This window comes from Pelmatolapia mariae, linkage group LG14 (assembly GCF_036321145.2).
Source record: "Pelmatolapia mariae isolate MD_Pm_ZW linkage group LG14, Pm_UMD_F_2, whole genome shotgun sequence".
NCBI classification, from domain to species: Eukaryota; Metazoa; Chordata; class Actinopteri; order Cichliformes; family Cichlidae; genus Pelmatolapia; species Pelmatolapia mariae.
Genome location: NC_086239.1, coordinates 14,326,142 through 14,351,109, shown reverse-complemented (window position 1 = coordinate 14,351,109; position 24,968 = coordinate 14,326,142). Strand labels below are relative to the sequence as shown.

General features: G+C 41.2%; 2 protein-coding genes across 2 annotated transcripts in view; both read left to right on the top strand.

Moving 5' to 3' along the window:
* LOC134641700 (WD repeat-containing protein 49-like) overlaps nt 1-3,875 on the top strand; it is a 35,975-nt gene extending 32,100 nt beyond the window's left edge. The window contains exons 15-17 of the mRNA XM_063494209.1: nt 452-642; nt 2,588-2,785; nt 3,610-3,875. Of these exons, the coding sequence (XP_063350279.1) occupies nt 452-642; nt 2,588-2,785; nt 3,610-3,708 (488 nt within the window). The 3' untranslated portion in view covers nt 3,709-3,875. The remainder of the gene's footprint in view (nt 1-451; nt 643-2,587; nt 2,786-3,609) is intronic.
* Nucleotides 3,876-20,498: 16,623 nt separating this feature from the next.
* Nucleotides 20,499-24,968, top strand: part of zbbx (zinc finger, B-box domain containing) — a 66,884-nt gene continuing 62,414 nt past the window's right edge. The window contains exons 1-3 of the mRNA XM_063493704.1: nt 20,499-20,626; nt 22,319-22,452; nt 22,936-23,049. Coding sequence (XP_063349774.1) covers nt 22,388-22,452; nt 22,936-23,049 — 179 coding nt within the window. The 5' untranslated portion in view covers nt 20,499-20,626; nt 22,319-22,387. The remainder of the gene's footprint in view (nt 20,627-22,318; nt 22,453-22,935; nt 23,050-24,968) is intronic.

Sequence of the window (24,968 nt, the reverse complement as noted above, 5' to 3'; positions counted from 1 at the left end):
TAGTGGAGCAGTTTTTTCTATGGGTTGCCAGATCCAGGGAGGACTAAACAAAGGAAGCCCTGGCCATGTTTACTGTTGACAAAAAAAATCTCACTGTCAGTCAGAACTTGTATAGATTTCTTACTAATTCGACTATTTCAGTGCTTAATGAAATATGTTGCTGATCTTTTTTTTTTCTTCTTTTTTCAGTATCGTGGATGTTTGAGATTCCCACTTAGCAACAATACAAGCATTTTTAATCCATAATTGATTTTGTAGGCAGATTACATTTTAGACCACATGGGTACACTCTAACTGACTTGTTGTAACTCTGTTTGACATTCTCCTATTGGTACTTGTGGTATTGCTACCACAGCATGCGTTTTCTTTTTCAAATCTAGTCCAAACACACGTCTAAAATAAGCGATGCCTCTGGTTATTGCAGCCATTTCTATTTCTGCATTTCCATCAGGCGCTGCAGATTTGGTGTCCTGCGGGGGTTCAGGTACGGTCAGGCTCTGGAGCACCCAGCACGGCTGTCTGGTAGGACAGTTCACGGCCCACGACGGGGACCTGGGATCTATTGTAATAGCTGTCAGTCCCTGTGGAGAATATTTAACCACAGCTGACAGGGAAGGGACAGTCAAGATATGGGACGTGAAGGTGGGTTTGTGCACAGTTGTGTATATTGTGGTGTTAAAAAAAAGGAGTAAAAAAGAGAAAATGATGGAGACTGATGAAAACAGAGCCCGAGGGTGGGACAGAGATTAAGAGGCAGACTTTAATAGACAGTGTAGAAAGAGTGGACCCTGAATATTTCCATTAAATCCAAGCGTGTTGTTCACTCTGAAAATGACAGCCCTGTCTGTCATTGTGATGTCTCAGCAGCTTGCTGGAGTACAGTGAAGACAGTCAATCATTTAGAAAATCTCCCCTGATGGATTAGTGGAGAGAGGTAATGCCTCCATCCTCTTTGGGTTTTTTTTTAAATACTATTTTAAAGCAGTAGAGGCCATTAGAAATGGATGAGATTTGTAATTGCTTCCTTTTTTAAACAAAAGATATTGTTTTTGTAGACCACCTCGATTAGAAGAGGAGTGATGAGGAGTCATCATTTACATCATCAGTAATGTCATCCACGTCCACTGAGATTCAGTTCATCACACGAGAATGTCCCATGCGTTTGGTCACTGAAGAGTTTTTCGTACCTCAGAGAGGCCTTTCGACTTTTTGACTCTTGTTATGAAGACTTGGATCGTGCCGTCAGTATGAAGCATAGCTGCATCACTGTCATGCTCATAATCACAGTAAAAGAACACCCTCTCGGGTATTATTGCCACAATATTCAGAGCTCAACTCTCTGTCACAGTTTATAAGGGGATGAATTCAGATGGGTACGTCTCAATTGGCTTCCAGTTTAATTTATGGAGATTTATGTATATATAGTTGAAGCTGGGCAATCTCAGTGCTCTGGTGGAAATCCTGTCCCTTCGGCTAGTTTTGAGCGCACCTCAGAATCAGCTGGATAACTAACATGATTGCACAGTACAGAGTTGTGCGCCCAGACATTTCTCAGGTCAGTCGCAGGTGTCACCTTAAAATGATGTGCAACTTAGTTAAATAAGTTAAATAAAACTAAAGTAGTTTTAAAGTAACTGAAAATAAATGTTTTGTGCTTAAATTGTAACTCTTAACACTGAACTTAAATCTTGTAGTTATTAGGTACCCTCAGTGTTATCTTATTGTAACACATGAAACTCCTATCTGAAAAGGTTCTTATCTATAAATAATAATGCAATGATAATGTTGCCTAGCAACCACCTAAGAATGGATAAAATGATCCATTTGTAGCCTTTATGCAATATCATCACTTTATAAAAGCATTTCATTTCAATTTCAACAGACCAAATATAAATGATTAAAATACCAAACTATGATTCACCAGGTGTATAAATTGTAACTTATAAGTTACAGTTAACAGGTTATAAGTTTAGAGGTTTTATTTACTCTGCAAAACTAACAAGACAAAGCAGTAAATGTCAGAAATTGATTAAAAATATACTTCATCTGCTTTAAGATGCCAATAGAGGCATTCATGGCCAGCTAGCCCAAAAAAGCATTTGTCTCACTCTGTGTTATCTATGTTAAGCAAAAATATTCACAACACAAATCATCTCCAAAAAGTCAGATCTTTCCAGAATTTTACTGCACTTGTAATATTAGCACTAACTAGCTTTTCTGCAGTGCAATGTCAAGGATTTTCCTTTATTTCAGGCTTCTACATAAATCATCAGCTCATGAGGATTCATTCCATAGAATGCACAACACACTTCTCGCTCAGTCTTTTGGCATACCATAGTCACCTATTATGTACTACATACATTTTTATATGAATTAATTACCTCAATCTTTTAGTCATTTTTTATGTCTGCCTGCAAAATCTATGGTCACCAATAAAACACACAAGAAGTGGTAATGAGAGTGGTAAATCTGCCACTGTTGCCATTGTAACCTGCTGTGTGATTTGAGAAAACAGAAAGCTTAGCAACGGTAACTATGGGTGGCAAGGCTCAGCGGTTGTGTAATGATCTGTTCCTCTGTCCCTCAGTATTATTGCCTCACACCAGGTGAAGGAGTCAACAAAGAACTCCCAAAACTGCTATCTCGTTTCCATCCACACCTCGACCACGTGACTCACCTGGAGATGTGTTTACATGGCGATAAGCTCCTCCTCCTCTCAGCATCGTCAGACTGCAGTCTGGCTCTCAGTTACCTGCCCGGAGAGACCGTCGGTTTGTTCGGACAGGTAAACAAATGCACACAAGTGCAGCGTCTTGGGTTACGCAACACAACCTGCAAGTGTGTAATAAAGAGTTGGTCGGATGAAGATATTATTCAGTGACACAGTGGCAGGCTAACGGCCCTATATCCTCACACTTGAAATGTAGAGATGTTCAGAAGGGCTCTGATAAAGCCTAACCTCCCTCTCTGCAGCATGCTGGTGGTTGTTAGCATCCAGTTGACAAAATGAATGTGAAACCTACCATCAAGCCATGGTTAGGCGTGTGTGTGTCAAAAGAGACTCATGTGAAGTTAGCCTGGGGCGGTGTCTGCTGAGTGTTGCTTCATTTCAGTTTGCCTCAGGCCCACACACTCATTCAGTCGCACACACATTCACACAAATTCACTCCTATGATTTCATAAGAACACAAAGAACTGCATAGATGCATGAAAGCTAATATACATTTACAGGCTCTATACATTAAATTTCATGGTATGGAAATACGCTGCTTTCCCTAATATAATGTTTTTAAGGCAATAGAAAAAATTCAGTGCATAGTTCGTGTTGCTTTTTATACTTTAAGAGGTATTGTGCTACATTTTATTAATTCACAAAGCCTCATTAGATAACATTGTTCAGTATTTCTCAGGTTCTGCAAATAATACATATAATTTTACAGCCATGAGAAAATACAGACAATAACACAATTAATAATAATCCTGCAAACTCTAGTGTCAAAATCCAGATGACTCCTATCAATTCAGTGGAAAAGTCTTGGGGCTGCAAGGTCATCTTGCAACACAACACACTCGAATATTCTGCTCATCAGTGCTGTGCATGATCTGTAGAGTGATCCTTGGTGTTTGGAGAGACCTGGAACGCCACAGCTGCAACAGGAAACGGAGCAGGACCAGAGTGACCGAGGAGGCAAGAAAACACCGGACTAGAAGGGATGAGATCACCTCTGGCAAGCGGCGAGACTAATGTTAACCAAGGACACGACTCTCCTGCAGAGCGAGGACAACTGGGGATAAAGGATCAGAAAAAGGCCAAAAGAGACAAAAGAGAAACTAAAGTGGTTGCAAGAGGAACTTTATTTAGCTGATTTGAGTTCTACATGATTACAGTTTTGTTATTCCTGGACTGGATAAGTACTTAAGAGAATAAATAGTTTGCTTACTTGGTTGGTTTCGCTAAAGAAACTACAACATTGTGTGCCAAATGAGTACAAGAAAAATAAAAACACTACTGAATTGCAGCTTTTTGGCATTTTATTTTTATCCCTTAGGATTGTGTAGTGTGTGACAGTAAGTCGTCATGAATGCGTTTCATATCTGCAAAGAATGAAAACATTTAAATTGCTCCCAGTTCTGTGATTTTTTATCACCAATAATGCTTAGAAAAAAATACTTCGTAAGATTACAGTAATTATTTTTTGAGGTTGTTCTGTGTTCTAATACAAAAATCAGTAAGAGTCGAGACAGCATTTACTGCTGTTCTCAGAGTCACTCTTCCATTCATTGCCAATGCAGATTTTTAGGCTTTATGTATTTGACACCATACTTTGATTTTCCTGTTGTTCTGTGTCTTGTAATCAAAAGTTCATGCCACTAATGCAGATGGGACTGACCTGGGGATGATTGCTTGTGTGAAATCAGAAAATCCATCCATCAGTCCATGCATCAATAACTGACGATGTAACCGCTGAACTAAACCTTAAAGAGGTTGCTGAGTGGATACGTTTTTTTTTTTTTTTTGCCTCATTTTGCACTGCATCTGACTGTATATTAATCATGTTTTTCACCCAGAAGCAGGCAGTTCATTAGTAACTGGCAGTAAACAAGGATAGAAGAGATGGCTCCCATCCTCTGCCTGACTGGCCATTCTCTGGGGCACTTGTTCTTCTACAGCTTTTTACTTCTTTGTTCCTGAGTTTTGGGAAATTTTGTAGGGCAGCACAGCACATAGTACTGTCACCTCACAGCATGAAGGGACCTTTCTGAGTGGAGTTGTGCATGCATTGCTCTTTTGCCCTATGACAATCCCCCCAACCCTGAACTGGATAAGTGGAAGAGGATGGATGGAAAGAAAGAAGAAATTAATTGTGCAGTTTTTTTTGTTGTGGATGTATCTTGCACCTTAAAGCCTTTGCACGACCACCAGACTGAAAGCCTGTGTGCTTGAGATGCAGGCGCATAACAGAACAGAACCAGTCTTTAAGCTTGTTTTAATGTAAATGCTCATCCCACATTGCTTTGTTACTGAAGGTCAATCGCCAGCAGACAGTCCAGACTCCGGGTACCTAAATATCCCTCTAATGAAATTACCATGCTGTCATATGTGAATCAGTGGTATCCTTTGCTCTCTGGTATGTGCTTTAGTAGCTTGCATTGAAGTAGTGAAAATTAAACCTGGGACATTGCCCACTCTGTGCCAGCTGTTATTTCACCCATCATCGAATCTCATTGACTTTCATTGCTCTCTGGCTGCCACGAAATACTTCCTGTGTGGATGCCCCTTAAGAATCCTTTAGATGCTGCTCTTTAAGTCACAAAATAGCATCAGCAGGTAACAGTGTGTCTGACCAAAAGTATAAAGCTCTGTTAAAGCCATGGTTAGTACAATTTATATGGTTTCTGTGAATCCATCCATCCACCCATTCATCTTCTTCCACTTATCCAATTTAGGTAGCCTATCACGGCTGTCATTGAGTGAGAGGAGGCATACACCCTGGACAGGTCACCAGTCTGTAACCGGGCTAACACAAAGAGACAGACAACCATTTACACCGATTCACATCAATTTATAGCAACCAGTTAACCTAAAAAGCTTTGGCCTTTGGACTGCAGGAGAAAGCTGGAGTCCACGGAGAGAACCCACAAAGGCGCAGGGAGACAGAGAGGCCTCAGGCGGCTGGTGGATTAAAACCCAGGTGCTGTGAGGTGACTATTGTTGAGAGTTTATTAGAGGTCAGCTGAAGCAGTTTCACAGGGACATGTGTAATATTTAGATCTAATGAGAGAATGAAACCGATTACAATGTTTTTAATTCTTATAAGTTCGCAATTGATAATTTTATGACCAAGAGAATGTAAGCAATCAGAAGAATGATATATTATTAATCCACAGTGGAATAGTTTCTGCAGGATAATTAAAAGGTGGAGATGAGAGGGAATTTAAGGGTCTGCCTAAGCTCAAGGGCAAGTCAAATGACAAAGGACTCCACATTTTAAAAGGATGAGAATGCCCCCCTCAAAAACCAAAAAACTTGAAAAGTGGGAAACTGTAGGAAAAGTGTCCAGTATGACTCTACAGGGGGAATCAATACTTGCTGTGTGAAGCTGCGTGTTTGTGAGAAAGTGTGTGCGTGTGTACAGTACTGAGCTCATCAGAAAAGTTTGTGTGGTTGATTTGGCGGAAGAGCCAATTGGCAAGTCTTAACTGGGCTACCATCCAGCTACTGGGCATGAGGTGAGGAGAGGGAATGGCTTCACTCCATCACCAGCTGAGTGTGTGCGTGTGTGCGCGTGTCTAAATAGCCTCAGTCCATCAGAGAACCCATTCAGCAGTGAGCGAGAGTGTCAGGTCTGTTCCGCTCACTCCATCACCGCGTGCATGTGTGTGTTTGTGAGCAATACAGGAGTCATGGATATTGATGGAGTTGGGCGCTCAGTCTAATCTTTGCGGCAACACAAAGTACTCGAGTATCCACAGGAGAAATAAAACACGGTGCCCCCCCGACACACACTCAAGGAGGAAAGTGCAGGATTTATTCTTTGTGCTTTTACGAAGCCATAAAGATCACTTGAAATTATAACAAACCGGATTAAAAGAGTCAATATTCAGAGCCAGTCTAATAGCCAAACCAGGCTGTGAAATTTCAGTGTCGTTAAATTTAGTACCAACTTTGCAAACGTCCACGCGCGGGCAAACATGTGCACACGCGCACGCACACACACAATGCGGAGGTGGAAAAGCAATTACAAGCAGGAAGGTTGATTTTGATTTTAATTGGGAGCCCTCGCTGTGAGTTCCACCTGTTATTGTCGGTAGCCAGCAACCATAAATGTGGCGCTGTCAGTCCTGCATAACTCGTTCACTGAGTTTAATCGAAATTACTGTGGCCTAATCACCAGTTCCACCTCCAACGTTTTTTAATGAATTAGTTGACCAGTTTTAGTGCGAGATAGTTAATAGTAGTATCACGAGTTTTAGTATGAGCATGGCTGAATATCAACACTTCACCGTTAAGCTAATATACAGCTAATATACAACAAAAATAGTGCATGTAATCGTGTTTCCACAGTTAAACTGGAGGCTGCCAGCTTCATTTCATGTCCACTGTGCATATTTACATTAGCATCATCTTCCTCATCCTTGTCATTATCCCCCCCTCCAAACTCACCACATCTCTAACTGATGATTGATTCTAATAAAGGAGCAAGAGGTCATTATTATTCCTGCAAGCTCTACAGAACACACACACACACACACACACACACACACACACACACACACACACACACACACACACACACACACACATGCGTTCACGCATTTTGGATAGTCGGAAATAGAAACAAAATGCACCCGAATGCAGTCACGCACTTAAAGATGCCGTGCTACATTACAGCCACCCCCCTTCGTCTTCATCTGCAATTCAAAGTAGGTCCAGCGTGCAAATGATGTGTGCTCAAAAAAATTCCCAATTAATTTTACTCAGTGTGTGTAAAATATGGGGCCACTGCACAAGTGTTCTGTGTTGAAAGAGTGGAGTTAAATTACTAGGAAGTGGGCTGATGATGCTGGCCTGCCACTGCATACCCCTGAGCGTATGGCAGTGTTAGCATTTCAAATTGAGTTACACGCTAAACAAGCAAAGCAGTGTGCGAGTGCTAACTCATCTGTTTATAGCAGGGCCTGTCTTGTTTGTTCTTTTATGTCTGTGTGTGTTTGGGTATAGATGAGTGTGTATGTGTGTATCTGCTTCTGATTCTTTGTCTTAGTAATATGAAATCAAATTACATTCTTCTATATGCCTGTATGTGTGTGTGTGTGTGTGTGTGTGTGTGTGTGTGTGTGTGTATTAGAGAAAGTGTGTGGAGGTTTCTGTGTGTCCTTTTCTCTGTTCCTCTTTTTCAGGAGTTTGTCTATGGGGCTAAACACTCATCATGTAAATCAGTGAGCTATTAGGGGAGCTGGCTCCTCTTTCCTCTGCTTTCTTATGAAGATGAATAAGAACCAAGCCAGTGATAAAGGAGAGGAGAGGAAATGAAATGAACTCTGTGATTAAAGTGCTCTGCTATTTGGGCCTCTTGGTGCAGTATTCTTATCTTACGTGTGTGTGTATGTGTGTGTGTGTGCGTATTCACATAATTTGCATGCCTTTCAGCTCCAGCTTATTTTAATTTAGTAGTTTCAGTCATTTGGTTGTTTTTTTCCCCTTTTTTTTAAGCTGACGTTTAAGTTGTGAAGACATCAGGCACATGCACTGAAGTGCGTGCATGAATCTTCATACATTGTGCCGTCATGCAAAAGTTCCTGCAAGTTGTGAAACCATTAAACTGCTATTCCGCAAGATCCATCATATATTGGCTTCAGAGAATGAACTTCACTTATATGAGGTTTTAAGTGACTTATGGTTATTGCAAATGTACAGTTTATCATATGCACGAGTGCACGTGCACATGCATGTATATGACTTTAATTGGCCTGAAGCACCCAGGCTTGTAATATTGCCTTATCTGTTTCATGCTGCCTAAATCTCTGTTCATATACTTTTTTTTTTTTAAAGATAACTTCATTTGTATGTATGAGTTTAGTGGCAGGTGAATTAGTTTGGTGCTGCTTGCACATTGCAGCTCAGGTTGCCTGATTGCAGCATAATTACCATAAATCAAATTTACATTTGTCATGTAATTTAGTTCTCATTTTGGTATTGCCTAGTTAATTTTAGCGTCCACCATGAATAAGATTTATTGTCATACAGATTAATAATTGGAACACACACACGCACGCACACTCGCGTGTTGGTCCCCCGAATGTGTCAGGGGAGTTATCATAATAATTGTGAGTGTAACTATTCAACAATTAAGATGCAGTATACAGTATCACTCCTCATTTTTCTTTATACAGCTCCACACTCCTTCATCAGTTTGTGTCGCACTTTCCACAGTTTCGCAACTTGCAGTCATTTGCTGCCGTTTGCAGCCAAGTGTGTGTAAGTTTTCCATACAAACTATGAGCAACCATGACAGGCTGCCAGCAAACAAAACAGTCATGTGGAGGTTATCAGTGCAGCACTGAATAACTCATTTCACATTAGCGACAGCCAGCAATCTCCTGAAACCACTCCTCACCAACTGGTCGGGGAATACACACTTTCCTGTAGCGACCAGCCGTTGCCTCTGACTGGTCTCTAGGCCTGCGTGAGTGTGGCTTTAGCAATCGGTTTCACACAGACTGCCATGAACCACTTGCAGCGTGTTAGGGAATGCACATTTTTCCCAGTGGTTGCCAGATGGTCGCTAACTGGTCTCGAGGCCCGTGTGACTGAGGCCTTACTAAAAGTTAACATGAGCGTGTTGGTCGTGTCTCATTTGTATTGTTTTTGTTTTGTTTAATTGGCTTCAAAATTTGAGGAAAGAACAACAAACAAAGCACCTGTTATTGAAGCAGGCAATAAGATGATTAGATTGCCGTAACTGGCTATGGATGCATTCTGAGCTGTGAAATTATGAAGTCAGACAACCCGCAGCTCATTTGAATGTGACCTTTTGGGAAAGTGGGAGGAACATGGGGAGAACATGCAAACTCCACTCAGGCCAGATGGTGGATTCAAACCCTGCACATTCTCGCTGTGAGGGAGCAGTGCTAACCAGCTTACCACTGCGCTGCCCTGATTCAAGCTCATTATTGTCATTTTTAATAATTATTGCTGCTATTTTTTATTTGTTTATTAGCTGACCTTTGATAAAACCAGCTGTGGGGTCCTGAGGTGCACAGCACAATATTAGCAAAATATATTTGTGACTGTGACACCTCAAGATGCCACTAATAACCCACTCGCCTCCCTTGTCGGGTTCCTCGTAACATTTATTGAGGATGTTGCCTGAGTGTGTTTTAATTGCATTTTAAGCACCGCCGCACTTGTAAAGATGCAAATGGCTGGATATCGTTTTTTTATGAGAGCGAACCGAGTGAAGGAAATGGCAAAAAAACAGAGAGTGAAGTTTTACCGCGCTACAGGCTATTCAGCCCGTTCTAGCATGTTGTGTGCAAGAACGACAGCATCATGAATTATTCAAAATGCCGTTGTGTGCTGCCTTACTGTCCTCTTGAGAGGAGAAAGGCATGGGGCTGTGGTCAGTGTGTCCATGCATGCTTCATGTTTAGTGCTGCAAATGAAAGCTGAGCCATTCTTCGAAGACAGGAAGCCAAAACGCAAGATTTAGATGAAAACCATCTGCTTTAGAAAACTCAGCCGAAAGGAGCCGGATTTAAGTGTTTTATGTGCATACTTGTGCATCCGTGCATCTTGACTAAATCAGTGCAGGAACATTTGACTTGGAGCAGGATGATGCATGCTATCAGAATGCTAAGCAGCACTTTTAAACAGTCTTAATGTTGCGAAGTTGTACAGCAATAAATTCAGTTTGACACTGTGCACTGCTTCCCTGGGCTAAGGCTGCCACTGATGAACAGGTATACGCAGACTTTGGGTGTAAATACTGATGCCCTCGCTTGCAAATGCAGGTTTCTTCTCCACTTTATCTCCCCTGCTCTGTCCATCTGTAGCAGAGGGAAGGGAAAAGGAGAGAGGACGATGAAAGAAAGTAAGGAGAGAATTTGTGTAGATTGGGGGAAAAAAAGGACAAAGGAAATTAAAAAAAAGAAATCGAAGGAAACAAGTAAAGGAGAGGCCAACGCGAAGGGAAGCAAGGGGCCAAAGAACTGACAAGAGGATGAAAAGAAGAGTAGACAGAATCAGTAGATGAAGAGAGGAAGCGGGCAAGAGTTCAGTGGTGATAGAAATGGATAAAATATAGAGGTAAAGGAGATGTGAAAGTGCAGGGTTTGGACAGAAGTGCAAAAGAGAAATTGAAGATAAACAGCAGGAAAGATATGGAATAGGTGAGGGAAGTGTGAGGCGGTGAGATGACTAGACAACGGAGTATAAGAACAGTAAAGGTGAAGAAGAGAAATCTGTCACATCCACTTGAAGTTCATATCATGCTCCCGGTTTCCGGGTTAACCTAATCCACATCAGCTCGAAAACCTCCACAGCAACCTTCACATGTCTGTTGTCTTCAACTCATTTTTCCTTCTTTTTTTCCCTCTTTATTTTTGTCTCTCCACAAGACACGGCTTTGAGCTTCTTATCTAGCATGCTGAAACACTTTCAAACATCTTTCCAGTTGGTGCGAATGCTAAATTGGTCCCAATGGTTGCGGATGATCAAAAATATAAAAGATTCAAAGTTCTTAAAAAACTGCGGTTACATAGCCTGGAAGCTGCTGCGTTTGATGCTGATGTCTGTGCTCACATCACCGAGCAGTCTATATAATATTAATCCTGATAAGCTGCACAATGTAAAGGTAAGCAGCTGCGCGCACGTAGTGTAACTGTAGTGCCTGAATTCTTTGCACACACATAAGTAGCCTGCATGCAAACAGCCAGCAGTAAAGGTGTCACACAGTTTAGGCAGTTCAGAGGGGAGAATATGACATTAATATTCATATATAACTATTCTAGTACCACAGCAATACGGCACAGTTCTCCTTAAGGTCACAGCAAGCTCTTCAAAGCAAATGGATTTGTAAGTACTTTAACATATTTCATAAAGCTCTTTAAAAAGCCTGTTTGTGTGTGTGTATGTGTGTGTGTGTGCGCTCACGCAGTCCATATTGTCCTTTCTGAATAATAAAACCATTTAACCGAGCCACTCCCGTGTGGATATCTATAGAATAACTCATCTGAAACTGGAGAAAGAGACATGCTCTATGCACATTTAAACTGCTGTGGGCTCGCTGGCTTAACTCCCTTCCTTTGCTATAGGCTCTTCCAGCACGGTCGCTCCCTTGTGTGTTAGCCCAGAACCTGGTGTGACAGTTTGGCCCCATGGTTACGTCCCCATAGCTGATATCCCCTAATAATCTTCCATCACACTTCCATTCAGCCATTAACTGGAAGCACGTGCCTGTCATGAATGTGTGCACGTGTGGATCTGTGTGTGTGTGTAGCGATACAGATAAGAGGAACGAACATGTTGTGTGACGGCACGTAAGACTAATCACAAATATGCAATATTCACAGATTTTAACTGGGATTTAAATTTTTTATATGACTGAAATATTGAAGCCCCTCCACCTGCCTGCAGCATATATATTCTCCAACCTCTCCTCACCTCCTGTTCAAGGGTTTTTTTGTTTTCTAAAAATTCTGGACAGGTCTTCAGATTTCTCTTTATATATCTCTTTAACCCCCCCCCCCCCCCCACCCCCCACCCCCACCCCACCCCATCTCCTTCCTCCTGTGCCTTCACTCTTCCCTGTCCTCTTTCTTCCCTCCATATCCCGTCTATCATCGCTGCCTTCCGTGACTTAAGTAATCTCTCTCTTTACTGTGTCCACCCATTCTCTCTCATCTTCTATCCATCATTTCAATCTATTCTCTTGCTGCAGCTTGTTTCATTCTCTCTGTTCCTATCAGCCCCCCTACCCGGCACCTTTTTTCTCCTCCTCTCTCCCTTGTCCATACATCTGTTGCCCTGTCTCTCTCTCTCTCTCACACACACACCTTCTTTCTGTCTCTCTCCATCGCGCCCTCTCTCGCTGTCTGTTCTTCCATGAAATTAAAGCGCTCTAAGCTGCTGTTTAATCAGAGCCTGTTTGGGAAAGTGCTGCGATGACAGAAACCGTCCATCCCCAAGTGCTGTGTCTATGTATGCATGTGTGTGCTATATACTGTATGTGTGTGTGTGTGTGTGTGTGTGTGCGCGCGCACGCGTCTTCGTGAACATAATTCCAGATAATAAATAAAGATGAAAAGCAGAAGGATGCGTGTGTCTGAATTCCAGCCGGGTTTGTTTGGGTGAACGTGTATGTGTGGCGAAAGATATGTGCTTAGATGGCCGTTAATCCATAAATAATCAGCATTAGCAGGTGGTGTAGCCTGATAAAGGGATGATTAACTAAAAATCAGGTAGTATGTTTACTGTGTGGGTTGAATAAATGATCAACAAAGCCAATTAAATACAATTCCACAGTGCAAAACAGCAGTTAACAGTAGTTGACTGATTTACATGGATGATATGAGGAGGGGGGAAAAAAAAGGGGGGGGGGGGGGGGGGAGCCAAAAGGATGGTGCCTGGGAGGTAGTGCAATGAATGACTTCACTGACTGCAATGCACTTTAATGTTCCTTAAAGATTTCTGGGAAAATGAACATGGTTAAAAAAGACTGATACCACTGTTGACTGTTAATTGTAACCAGGAGGTAACCGGCACAGCTTAGCATGGCGATTGGTAGGCGGCAGCAGCTAACCACAAACAAAATCGTTACCACTTCTTTAAAGTGCAAAAAGGTTTGCAGGTTTTTTGGAACTTGCAGTTGTACATTTTGCAACTTTTACTGCAATTAATTATAAGCAGTCAACACATGAATAATGAACCTTGTCAGCCAAGAAATACTTCCACTATGCAGTTCTATCCTTAATTCAAAAAATGTTGTTTTTACAGTTTTGTTTCCTTATATCTTAAACTTACAGGGTAAAATGTGTAAAACAGTGGGGCCAAAGGCACTAGTAGGTGGATTTGGAGACTCTGAAGAGTGCCAGGATAGCTATTTCCCCCAGCTTTCAGTCTTTGCATTAATCTTAGCTAAAGCCTTCTGTGCTGTTGGCTCAGATAAACCGCAGGGATGGGATAGGTGTGTATTCACATTGTGTTTATGAAAGTCTTTGCATTTGAAAAAAATATCTTTAGAAGCATCTACAGTGGAGCGAATGTTCAAGAGTATTACAAAATGTGCAAAACCGGTAAAAAACATGGATGGGAACAAACAGCTGCATCAAACAGACAGACAATACATTAGTCACATGCAGTTGCTATGTGGATACAACATATGGTCTGACCATAGTTATGCAAAGGGGCACACCTAGCCACCGAGGCATGGAGGCAGGCATACATGATCAACATGTTTCTTGCTGGTCACCCACATCATCTGAGATTTATTTCTTTCTAAAACAGAGTTCTGCACCTTTCCTCTCAACGAAGCACTTTGCAAGACGGGACAAAATGAAACATTATCAACGTGATTACGACAAACACATTTTGGCAAACAAATGTCATGTCGTTTGTGATATATACGCAGCCCCCTTTCCCAGAACGATCTGTGTGTGCTTCCTGAGAGTGGTGAACACTCCCCTCCCCAGCCCGCAGTCAACACGCTCAGTGCATAAAATCACAATGATAGCTGTGATAGAGCCAACAGCCATTCTTCATCACTATGTTCCAATCAATCCGGGATGTGTTCCACACACGACCTGGAGATGGCAGTGGAGTTACAGCTCAGTGATGGACTGCTGGGATTGTGTGCGCGTGCTTATGCTCAGGTGTGTGCTTGTGGCTGCAAAAAATACGCTGGTGTGTGATAAAGAGAGAGAGAGAGGGTGCACAGGAGCGATCAAGCAGGAAAAAAACACCAGTGAAAGGAATTTTACCTGTGCTCCCACGCACATTGTTTTACAGACATTGGAGGGGAAAAATTGTCTATTCTAAATCTTGTTCATGCCACCATTTGTCTCTATAATCCATGGCAGAACAATAGGCTGATGTGATCAAACAGTATCAGCTTGTTCCCTGGTTATTAAACGTCATGTCTGACCCAGATTTCCACACAGCAGTTACTGTCACACTCACTCTTTCCTCGAGTTGGATAGCTATAATAAAATTGAGTAACATAAAAAAGGAATGACACGCAATTTTATTTCGCCGTGGCTTTAACAAGGCAGCCAGTGTTACTGTCAAACCTTCTACTCAAACCAAAATTAGCAATTTATCATTGTCCAATAGGGGATGTGGTTCACTCCATTCCTTCCACTGGCTTTCTAAGCACATTTTACCTGGTTGTCTTTGTTTTTTGCCTGCCTGCCTCCTGTTATCACCAGTTGCTTTTGATCTTTTTCAGCAGATGTGACTCTTGCTTTTTCCTGACACACCTCTTCTTTTACAGCCTTGCTTTCGCTCATGTGGCTCACTTTGACTGCACAGTATCCATACTTTCTGTGCAGCAAACGTGCGAACGTGACCGTCTGAATATGTGACACACAGCCATCGGCTTTAAGCGGCTTCACGTGATAAAGAGCCACTCACGTGCGTTCCTTGGTGCTCTTCTCTTTTCTGTGCCTTCAGGTCCCGCACCTCATCCATCTCCCCACCTCTCTTCCTCCTTTCCACACTCAACCTCTCAATTTCTCAGTTGGCCTTTGCGTCCAGCCCTCTGGCCTCTCTCCCCTCTGCCACGGCTCTCATTACCTCTCTGTGTCTTCCTCAATGACATCTAGTGACTAGCTATCAGATCTTGACACTTTGATACCCTCCTACTGCTCTGTTGTGCTCTTCTTGCTTTCACTCTTTGTCACTCACTCCGTCTCCTCCCCTTTTGTTCTTCCTTTCTAATTTCCTATCGACCTTTCAATCCATACATCCCATCACTGTATGTTGGTAAAGCTATGCAAGACAAATAGTCTTATTACCTGTTATGGTCACTGAATGTTCATGATTCTTAGATAGATACAGCACACTGGTCTAGAGCACACATGCCACATATTTTACCATATTCATATTTCTGAGAGAGAGAGACAGTCATTTTCCCATGCACATGCACACACACACACTGTATGGACACTAATCACTCACCCACTGGGACCTTCAGCCGCAAGTCACAAGAGGATGAAGACCTCATTATATTCAATATACTGGACTCTCTTCATGATGTCAAGGATCTGCACATGTACTGTATTCCTGTCCATGCTTCTCATATCACTGTGGCCTATAGTGATGGTGCTAATCCTCTTCTGCTGCTCTTGCCTATCTGCCTCCTCCTCATCTAGCCCACGTCTCTTAGATTGGCATGTCCACCGAGTAAGTCTCTTCACAGCCGTGGCCTAAAAGGTTTTTTTTTTCTCCCAGTGATGAGAACCTCAGAAAGAAGGAATCTCATTATTTTCAGAAGGACCTGCTTTTGGATGTTCCACACAACTGTGAGAATAAATGATTGTTTCAGCCCTTGAAATAGCTCTTACCAGATGTTAACAATATCTTGGGTTTTAATGATGGAGCTGTGAGATGATGTGAGTTTTATCATAAAATGCAGGATCCTGTCTGCACTTTTGATTGGCTTTGTTTTAAAGTGCAAAATCTCTAAACGAATAGCGTCATTGGCATGTGCAATCAAATATATATGAGTAAACAGTTACTTTAATACTTGTGTATTCACTGAGAATAACAGGCTGAAGAGTACTTCCCTGCAGAGAAAATCCTGGCGTGTTACTGAGAGAATCTGCTGTAGAAAAAGAAGATCCTGAACCAGCTTGTTTGTGATCCCAAACCTTGAATTCCAACACTTCTACAACCTTTGCCTCAAGATTATGTTACTCATCCAGTTGTAAAAACACCTGTGAACATTCAATAGTAATAGCATTGAGTCCAACACATTTCATAGTCCATGACAGAATATAATAGATTCTGTGGACAGACGAGACAATAGTTGGACTTTTATAAAAGGTTTGAGTCCTGTTACATCTGCGTAAAACTTCACCAGGAACATCACACCAACAGTCAAGCATGGTGGTGTTAGTGTGATAACATTTTCAGTTATATGAGTAAATGATAGTATGTGACATACACTCGCCATCCTTTTTATTATAGGTACACTTTTTAAACTGCAGGTTAATGCAAATATCTAATCTAATCTGATATTCACATGGCAGCAACTCACTGTATTTAGGTATGTAGGCGTGTTCAAGATGACCTCCTGAAGTCACTTTGAATGTGGCATGGTTTAGTTAGTATTTCAGAAACTGCTACTGGGATTTTCCCAACAGCTATCTCTGTGGTTTACAGACAATAGTCCGAAAATGAGTGAGTCCAGTGAGTGGCAGTTCTCCGAAGAGTTGCGAAACTGCTTTAACCCGATAGCAAGGCAACAGTAACTCAAATAACCACTTGTTACAATTGACATATGCAGAACAGCATCTCAGAATGCATAAGTCTTGAAATATACATACCACAGGAGCAGAAGACAACTGGGTGGCATTCCTGTCATCTAAAAACAGAAAACTGAGGCTTAAACTCATTCACCAAATCTGGAAATTAGCAAGAGATTGGAAAACTACTGCCTGGCCTGATGAGCCTTGATTTTTCCTGGGACATTTCGATGGTAGGGTCCAAAGTTTTTGTAAACAACATGAAATCATGGATTCATCCTGCTTTGCATAAATGGTTGGTGTTGTAATGATCTGGGGGATATTTTCTGGGCATAATTTAGGCCACAGTCTACCTGACCAAGTCCATCCCTTTATCACCACAGTGTACCCATTTTCTGATTGGAGCATCCAGCAGAATAATTAATCATAGCACAAAGTTCATCTGAAATTGTTTTCTCGAAAATGACAATGAGTTCACTGCACTGTGGTGGAACTTTAAGACTCACATGATGGATGCGCAGCTGTCATGTCATTATGGACCCAAATCTCTGAGGAATGTTTCCAGCACCTTGTTGAATCTATGCTGCAACAAGCAAAAGATGATCCAACCGGGTATTTACAAATGTACAATATCTAACAAAGTTGCCAGTGAGTGGAAGTTCTATAATACTCATATATAACCATAAACATTTGATCTCTACTGTGTGTTATACTGTTCTATATGTGGTCAAGAGGATTGTTGCATGAGCGATGTCTGCAGAATACTAACATGGACCTATTTCAGGAGCCATGTTTAATTGCAAATATAAATTTATATGTATATATATATATATATATATATATATACACACATTATGGCTTAAACAGGTGCAAAGGTGTCTTTTACTGCTTTCTCGTGCTCCCTTAGAACCATAAAGACTGACTTATCTATTCATTTTTTGGTACATTACAGATTCACATGCACAATTTTTCCCTTTTTCTCATTGTATAGACTGTATCCCAACATGTGAGCTGCAGCTATCCAGATACTCCCTACTCCTGGCACCCTATGAAGTAATTGGCTTTGTGAAGTATGCAAGCATGAAACGAGATCAGTATTCTGTTTTTTTTTGTACGTCAGATTCTCAAAATCTTTTTCCTTGTGTAACTTTTCTCTGCTTTGTTGTGGTGATATAATAATCTGATGTCATGCTCCTTCTAACTGGAGGTTAGTTGAATTGATCTTGGTTAACTTAAGGTAATACACCCTATATTCTTTTCAGTTTTGAGACTGCTGCCCTGATTTGGTCAGACAATTTCAGGTCAGGATCGAGCGAGCATAAGGCTAAAGTTTTCTATACTGTCAATTTTTTAGTGAGGGGCACCACAGGGACTTAGTTATCAAGGCCGACAGCGTCCGAGTGTTACAGCAAGAAAGTCCTATGGATGTTCTCCTGTGATCTGGTTTCCTCCCACAGTTCAAAAACATGCAGATCAGGTAAAATAGAAGATTAAATGTGCCTGGTGTTAATCCTATGATAGACTGGTGACCTTCTTTCCATTTGTGAATACAGGGATAGTCTTCATCCCTCTGTGACTCTGAATAGGAATAGGCAGGTATAGAAGATGAATGGATGAAAGCTGCCAAACACCTTTTCAAGGTTATTTAACAATTTCTCCATTATTTCGTCAATATACTTCTAGGATTATCTACAAACCTCCTGTGCATGCCAGGAGCCCCACACAAAAAAGTGTGTGTTGATTCTGGCTGGCTGGCTGACTACATTCTTTCTCTCCATGTTTCTCGCACTATGTCATTGATAAAAGGTTTCCAACCATAGCCAAACATTCAATATATATATCCAGCACGGGCCTGAGGAAGGTTTAACCCAGCAGATGACATTCAGTACAGTGCCATAATCATTGCCTCCTAATGAATTAAATAGCCCTGACATTTCACAGCACAGTGCTTGTCCTTTTCCTGCAACTGCTCTGGTGTTGTAGCCCTCCTTGCATGCATTCTGTTGCTCTCTCATTACTTCTCCTGCATTGCTTTTCCATGTGCCTTTTGGCCTCTTGCTTTGTCCCCTTCTCTACCTGCTCCCTTCAGCTCTATGCACCTCGCTTCCCCCCCTCACTCCTGGTTTCTCTTCCTCTCATCCGTCCGCTCATCGGTATGCCACTGCATGCCCTGCTGTCTGTGCAGGCAGAGCTGAGAGAGAATGGGAGAGGGAGGGAGTCACTGTTTAGCAGCCGAGACAGGATCCAGCTGGAGGGTCACGACCCTAAATGACCATCCCCACACACACACACAGAGGCACGTGTACAATAAGTCATACACCCACACTTTCCTGATGGCAGGAGCAATAGGTCATATGCCAACAATGTAGGAAGAGAGAAACAGACAAAAGGAGGGAGAACAAGCAAACGAGAGAGAAAGGATTTAGGAATGAGGTGGAGGTGTGCTAAACCATAATTGTCCTGTGGTTTGGAAAAGGACGGCATGGTAGGATAAAGACGCAAGGAAAAAAAAAAGAAAAAGTAAAGGTGGAGGAATCGCTTGCTGTAGACGAGTGCTTTTGCAATCGTCAAAAAGTTTCTATTGTCCTGGAATACAAATGAGGCTGAATGAATGCCTGGCTGTACTGTTATGGGCAAGAGCATCTCAAAGGCATATAATGATAATGACAATCAATAATACAGTTATGATTTCAAAAGGCAGACACATCACATGTAGAATTTCAGTTTATTAATACTAGATTTTTCTGTTCTGATGCACAGTTGGTGCTGCTGATCCTTTATAGGCTACACATATATTACCTGTGGTATGTATGATGTAATATGTACTCTATTTTTAAAGTTGCAAAAGCACTAAAACTCGGTGTTTTTAACCTGGCATTTAACCTTCTTGTTAGTAACATTGTAATGTTAGAACTCCATCAGGTTTGTATTTTACATATAGCAATGTAATAAGTGGCTACATAGTGACTTATGTTTCTTGCTTACAAATAAGCACTCTTGTGGGGACACAAACTATATTCCTCACTTTGGTCTTACCAAATTCAACCCAGCACATTTATCTTATGGGCTAATGGGAAATTATTTTGCTTCTGATCTCTAATGCTTGTCAACATGAAATATTTAAACATCATCGTCTTTGGATTACTAAAGACAACTCCAAAGTCAGCTAAAAAATAAAAAAAATAAATAAATAACGAGGGTTCAAAGCTCTAATCAGTGCTATAAGATTTTATCTTGATGCTTTAAGGATTTTAATTAGACGGGAATTCCCACTACCCATGATTATCAAAGCAATAGGGGAATTTACTGCCTTTGAATCCAATGCTTATTCCCGGAACAAACAAAAGCACATACACACGGCCTAATTCCTTTTTTTAAATATATCAAACGGGGAAAAAGTTAACCAAAACACAAACAAACACGGATATACGGAGCAAAACCGCCTCCAGTAAACTCACCCGCCGTCAACCTATCGCGAGACAGGCGTAAGTTGCTATAGTAACCTAACAGAAACGTTTCGACTACAGACGAGAAGCGCTCCTGACGAAAACCTGCAATAAATGTCATGCAAATGTGACTTTTTGGCTTAACGACTAAAGAAAAGGTTGATAAATTATCAGAAGCAGATAACTCTAAAAAGAGCCGCGGAGCGATTTGGGTAAGTTTCATATTCTCAGCAGCCTGTGAAGTTTAAGTTAGCCTGTTCTACAGTTACCGTCACATGCCACATGAGCTTCACGGTTACTGTCTTAAAATTAAATAAACCGGTCTCACAGTAGACATTTTGTCTCGTAGGAAAAGCACAGGGGGGATTAAAAACATTAAGAGTTCCATTAATGACCCAGTAAGTTGTTCCGGTGAGCCAGCATGAAAAATACCAGAAGCTAATCTAATTAATGGGATTTAGTACACCTGCGCTTTTGCTGACGCTACAAGAGAAAATGTGTGGTGTGAACAAATGCATTACTGTGTGTGCTTGTGTGTGTCATCTTTACTATACGGCTCGGAGGAGACAGTAAATTTAGCTTCACCCAGTCAAATGTCTCTCTCTAGACCAGCTACTCTCTGTTAAACCCTTTGTAAAAACTGTCGCTGTCTAACATGAGCTTTCAGGAGCATACGTCATACCCTAGTAATGGTGACTGGATTGTGGATTGTTTTTCCCCCCTGCCTGCTGTCACAATCCAGTATGACTTCAACATTTTTTGCGAAGTGTTCAACACCTTTTTATTTTTTATTATTATTACTATTATTATTATTGTTATTGAATTTACAGTCAAATCACATTTAACGTTAATTAATTTTGTCTGTCCGTGAACATATGTCATTGGTTTGTGGCGGATGTGGGATTCACTGAATACACTCCATACTCTGGAGGCAAATTGGATCATTGTGCTGGTGTGTCCTCAGTGGGCATTTGATTTAACTTAGCTTCGTTATAGCTCCTTGCAGTTGCTCCCTTATTTACAAGAGGTCACTGCATGTTTTATCCATTCACATATCCATGCTTTTCCACTTATCCGGCTCAGGATTACAGGAGTAGGGGCTGGACCCTATCCCAGCTGTTAAAGAGTGAGAGGGAGGGTACGCCCTAGACAGGTCGCCAGCCTGTCGCAGAACTAACACAGAGAGACAGACAACCATTCACACTCACATACATATTGACGCCTATGGTCAATTTAGAATCACCAGTTAGCCTAACCCCACTAACTGCAGCCACAGTGAGGCAACAGTGCTAACCACTGTACATGTTTTATGTGGCAGATCTTTACACCGGATGTCCTTCCTGATGCAACCCTGAAGGGATTTGTGTCTCCTCCTGGCATTGAATCTTTTACAAATTTGCTTCAAGTGAAAAAGCAAAAAAACCCCAAAAAACCCAAATCCCCAAAAACCATCTGTTCTGGGATAGGTGTGTTTGTGGCTTTTCATCAATGTTCTAATTTTACCCTATGGATATACGATTATGTTTTGAAAATTGCCCGTGAAATGTCAGTGTTTTTGCTAAGAGACTACCCACCTTGAACAAAATGGCTCGTCTAATGCCACTTTTTCTACCTACTGAGTTTCTAGCAGGTGTGGCTGTATTGCTTTTATCAAACCTGCCTTATCGGCTAATTTTCTTAGTCGTCTTTTACTGCCCCCAAACCATTTATCATCCATTTAGATCCGTCAGATGCAATTTAAATATACGTGATTGCTTGTTTTAACTTCCTATTCTTCTGGGCAAATGCATCCCTGCTATTTTGCTCGTTCCACCGTGGCAGTATTCATTTATGGCTGTGTGTGATTTAACTTGGGCCCTGCATGAGATCCAGTTTTATGCCATTACTGTGGGTTTTTATTGCAGCAGAGACTCTTTGTAAAAAGCACAGCGAAAGACTGGAGAAGAATACCTGAGCCACCAGAAAGAAGAGCCATGAATTTAAATGACTTTGTGGTGCTTCCTAACAACAAGGCCAAATCTGTCAAGCTCAATGCCAGGTAAGATGAGATAAGATCAATGATGTGATTTAAGGCATTCGGTAGAAGCCCATTATTGTTCCTTGGCTCCCATCCTATTTTCATCTGTAACCATTCAAATTCTATCCAGAGAATCGCTATTTCACAAAATGGACTTTCAAGCAAGGTAACTGTTGTGAGGTGGTGCCTGTGTTTCTTGGTAGACTCTATTCTTTTTTTTTTTTTTGCTCTGTTTTTTACTAATATTGCTTAATACTCCTACTGTAGTTTCTCATTTGCCAACTGGTAATTGAATAAATTAATGCCTGACTTGGTGATGCCCTGATCCAGTAACTAATTGATTGCATGTATTGATTATTCATAGCAAAAGAGATCTGCTAGTGGTGAAAATAAATTGAAGTTATTGATGAAAGCCTTGCTCTCCAATCTGACGGAGTAGGCCCTTTGTATGATTGATTGTTGTTGATTGATTGCTTATATGTGGGTGTGTTTGTGTTAACATAGGAACTTGCAAGAATTGCAAATGGAGACCACGACTCTGGCCAGTGAGAGCAGGGAGATAGAGGAGAAACTGCAACGGCTTAAAGACAGCATCAGTAAAGAGAAGGCGGAAAGAGGGTGAGTATTAGTGTTACAGTCTGTATCCTAGAAGGGCAGTGATTTGGAGAACTCGAAAAGTGAAAATGCAAGTGAGACGCCAGGAAAAACACAGGAGAGGTCGAGAGAGGGGAACGGAAGATAGTGTAGTGAATAAACATGAGCTGTAACACAAAACACAGAAGAGGGAATTTTGTTTTCCTGAATCAAGTTTCAGCTTACTGAAGAGAGACTTCTCCTTATGTTGTCTGTGGAGTATTTCTTTACTTCATCTGTTGTTTTTTTTATTTGTTTTTTTTTCTGGGTGTTTTCAGCTGTTTAGATAAAGGTGAATAAATAAATAACTATGGGAAACCACATGAACAACCTTCATTCATCATCCCATTTAGCAATTTAACACTTTATCGTAACAAGTACTACCGCAGCCTGGTTCCATTCACATTTAGTCTTGAAAAGTCCTCTAGCCATATTATTAGGTACAAATATGGCCCACACTATTACTCCCCTGCCATCATAAGCCTCAACCAATGATACAAGCAGGATGAATCCATGCTTTCATGTTTTTTTTTTTTTTTTATGCCAAATTTTGACCCTACCATCCGAATGTTGCAGAAGTAGTTGAGACTTGTAAAACTAGATAATGGTTTACAGTTTCAGTGAAGCTGTGCAAATTGGAATGCCACCCAGTGTGGTTTTCTGCAGCTGTATCCCATCTGCTTCAAGGTCTTATGTGTTATGTGTTCAGAGATGCTGTTCCGCATACTTTAGCTGTAACAAGTGGTTATTTGAGTTCATCCCATCAGATCAAAGCAGTCTAGCCATTCTGCTTGGACCTCTGACATCAACAAGGAATTTTCTCCCAGCAAACTGCTGCCAATTGGATATTTTCTCTTTTTTTGGACAATTCTTTGTAAACCCCGAAAATGGATGTGTGGGAAAATCCCAGTTACTTAAAGCATCTCTTTTCCTCATTCTCATGCTCAGTTTGAACTTCAACAGGTTGTCTTGACCATATCTACATGCCTAAATGATTAGATTGCATTATTTTCATTAACAAGTAGTTCAAAAGGTATACATAAAAAAGAGGACTGAGTATTTTTCACATACTATTATTTACTCATATAACTGAAAAAAATTTTTTTCTTTTGTTTCTAACAAAGTAGTACAACTAAACCTTAAGTAAAACACAGACAAAACATCAATGAAATCTCCTGTCAGCTATGTGGATGTGAAACAGCTGTATATCAAAGATGGTGCTAAATTTATTTGGCGACATAGCTTTCAGTACATACCTTAGGTGTATGTACTGAAAATGTTAGATGAGTTTGAATCTCAGTGACCTTGACCTAAAGCTTTTGGAATTGACACCGTAGGTGTATGCACTAGTAGACTGAGGGGTAGCACTGGCGGATGCCAATATTTTATTTTTGGGATGGCAACTTTCTTAACTTATATTGGGTAAGATTTAAAGAGTTAGGATGAGGGCATAAAGGGAATGCAGAGATTAGATAGTGAAATGGTTGGAGCATATGTGAAAAATGCACCAGTTCAACTCGACTGCATGTCATTCCCCTGCACTTTTTCCCACACTTGCTGTCTATCTCCACTGCCACTATCCAATAAAAGCAAAAGTGTAAAAATGTCAAAATGTCACAAGAAAGCATCCTGAAAAAATGGAAGAGGGAAACTAGAAAAAGGGGAATAAATATAGCAACTTCGTAGACACAGCAGGTGACTAATGGAGAGACATGAGGTAGTGCGAGAGGCAGAGAAGTTGCAGCAGCTGTAAAAGAGCAGGCAACACAGAAAGTAGAGACACTGAGTAATAGAGACAGATAGAGGTAGACACCAAATGAGAGAGTGGGAGGTCTGCGACTTCTCTAACTATAAAGGTCAAGAAAAGGTTGCTATGGAAGGAATAAAGAAGCAGTCAGGGAACT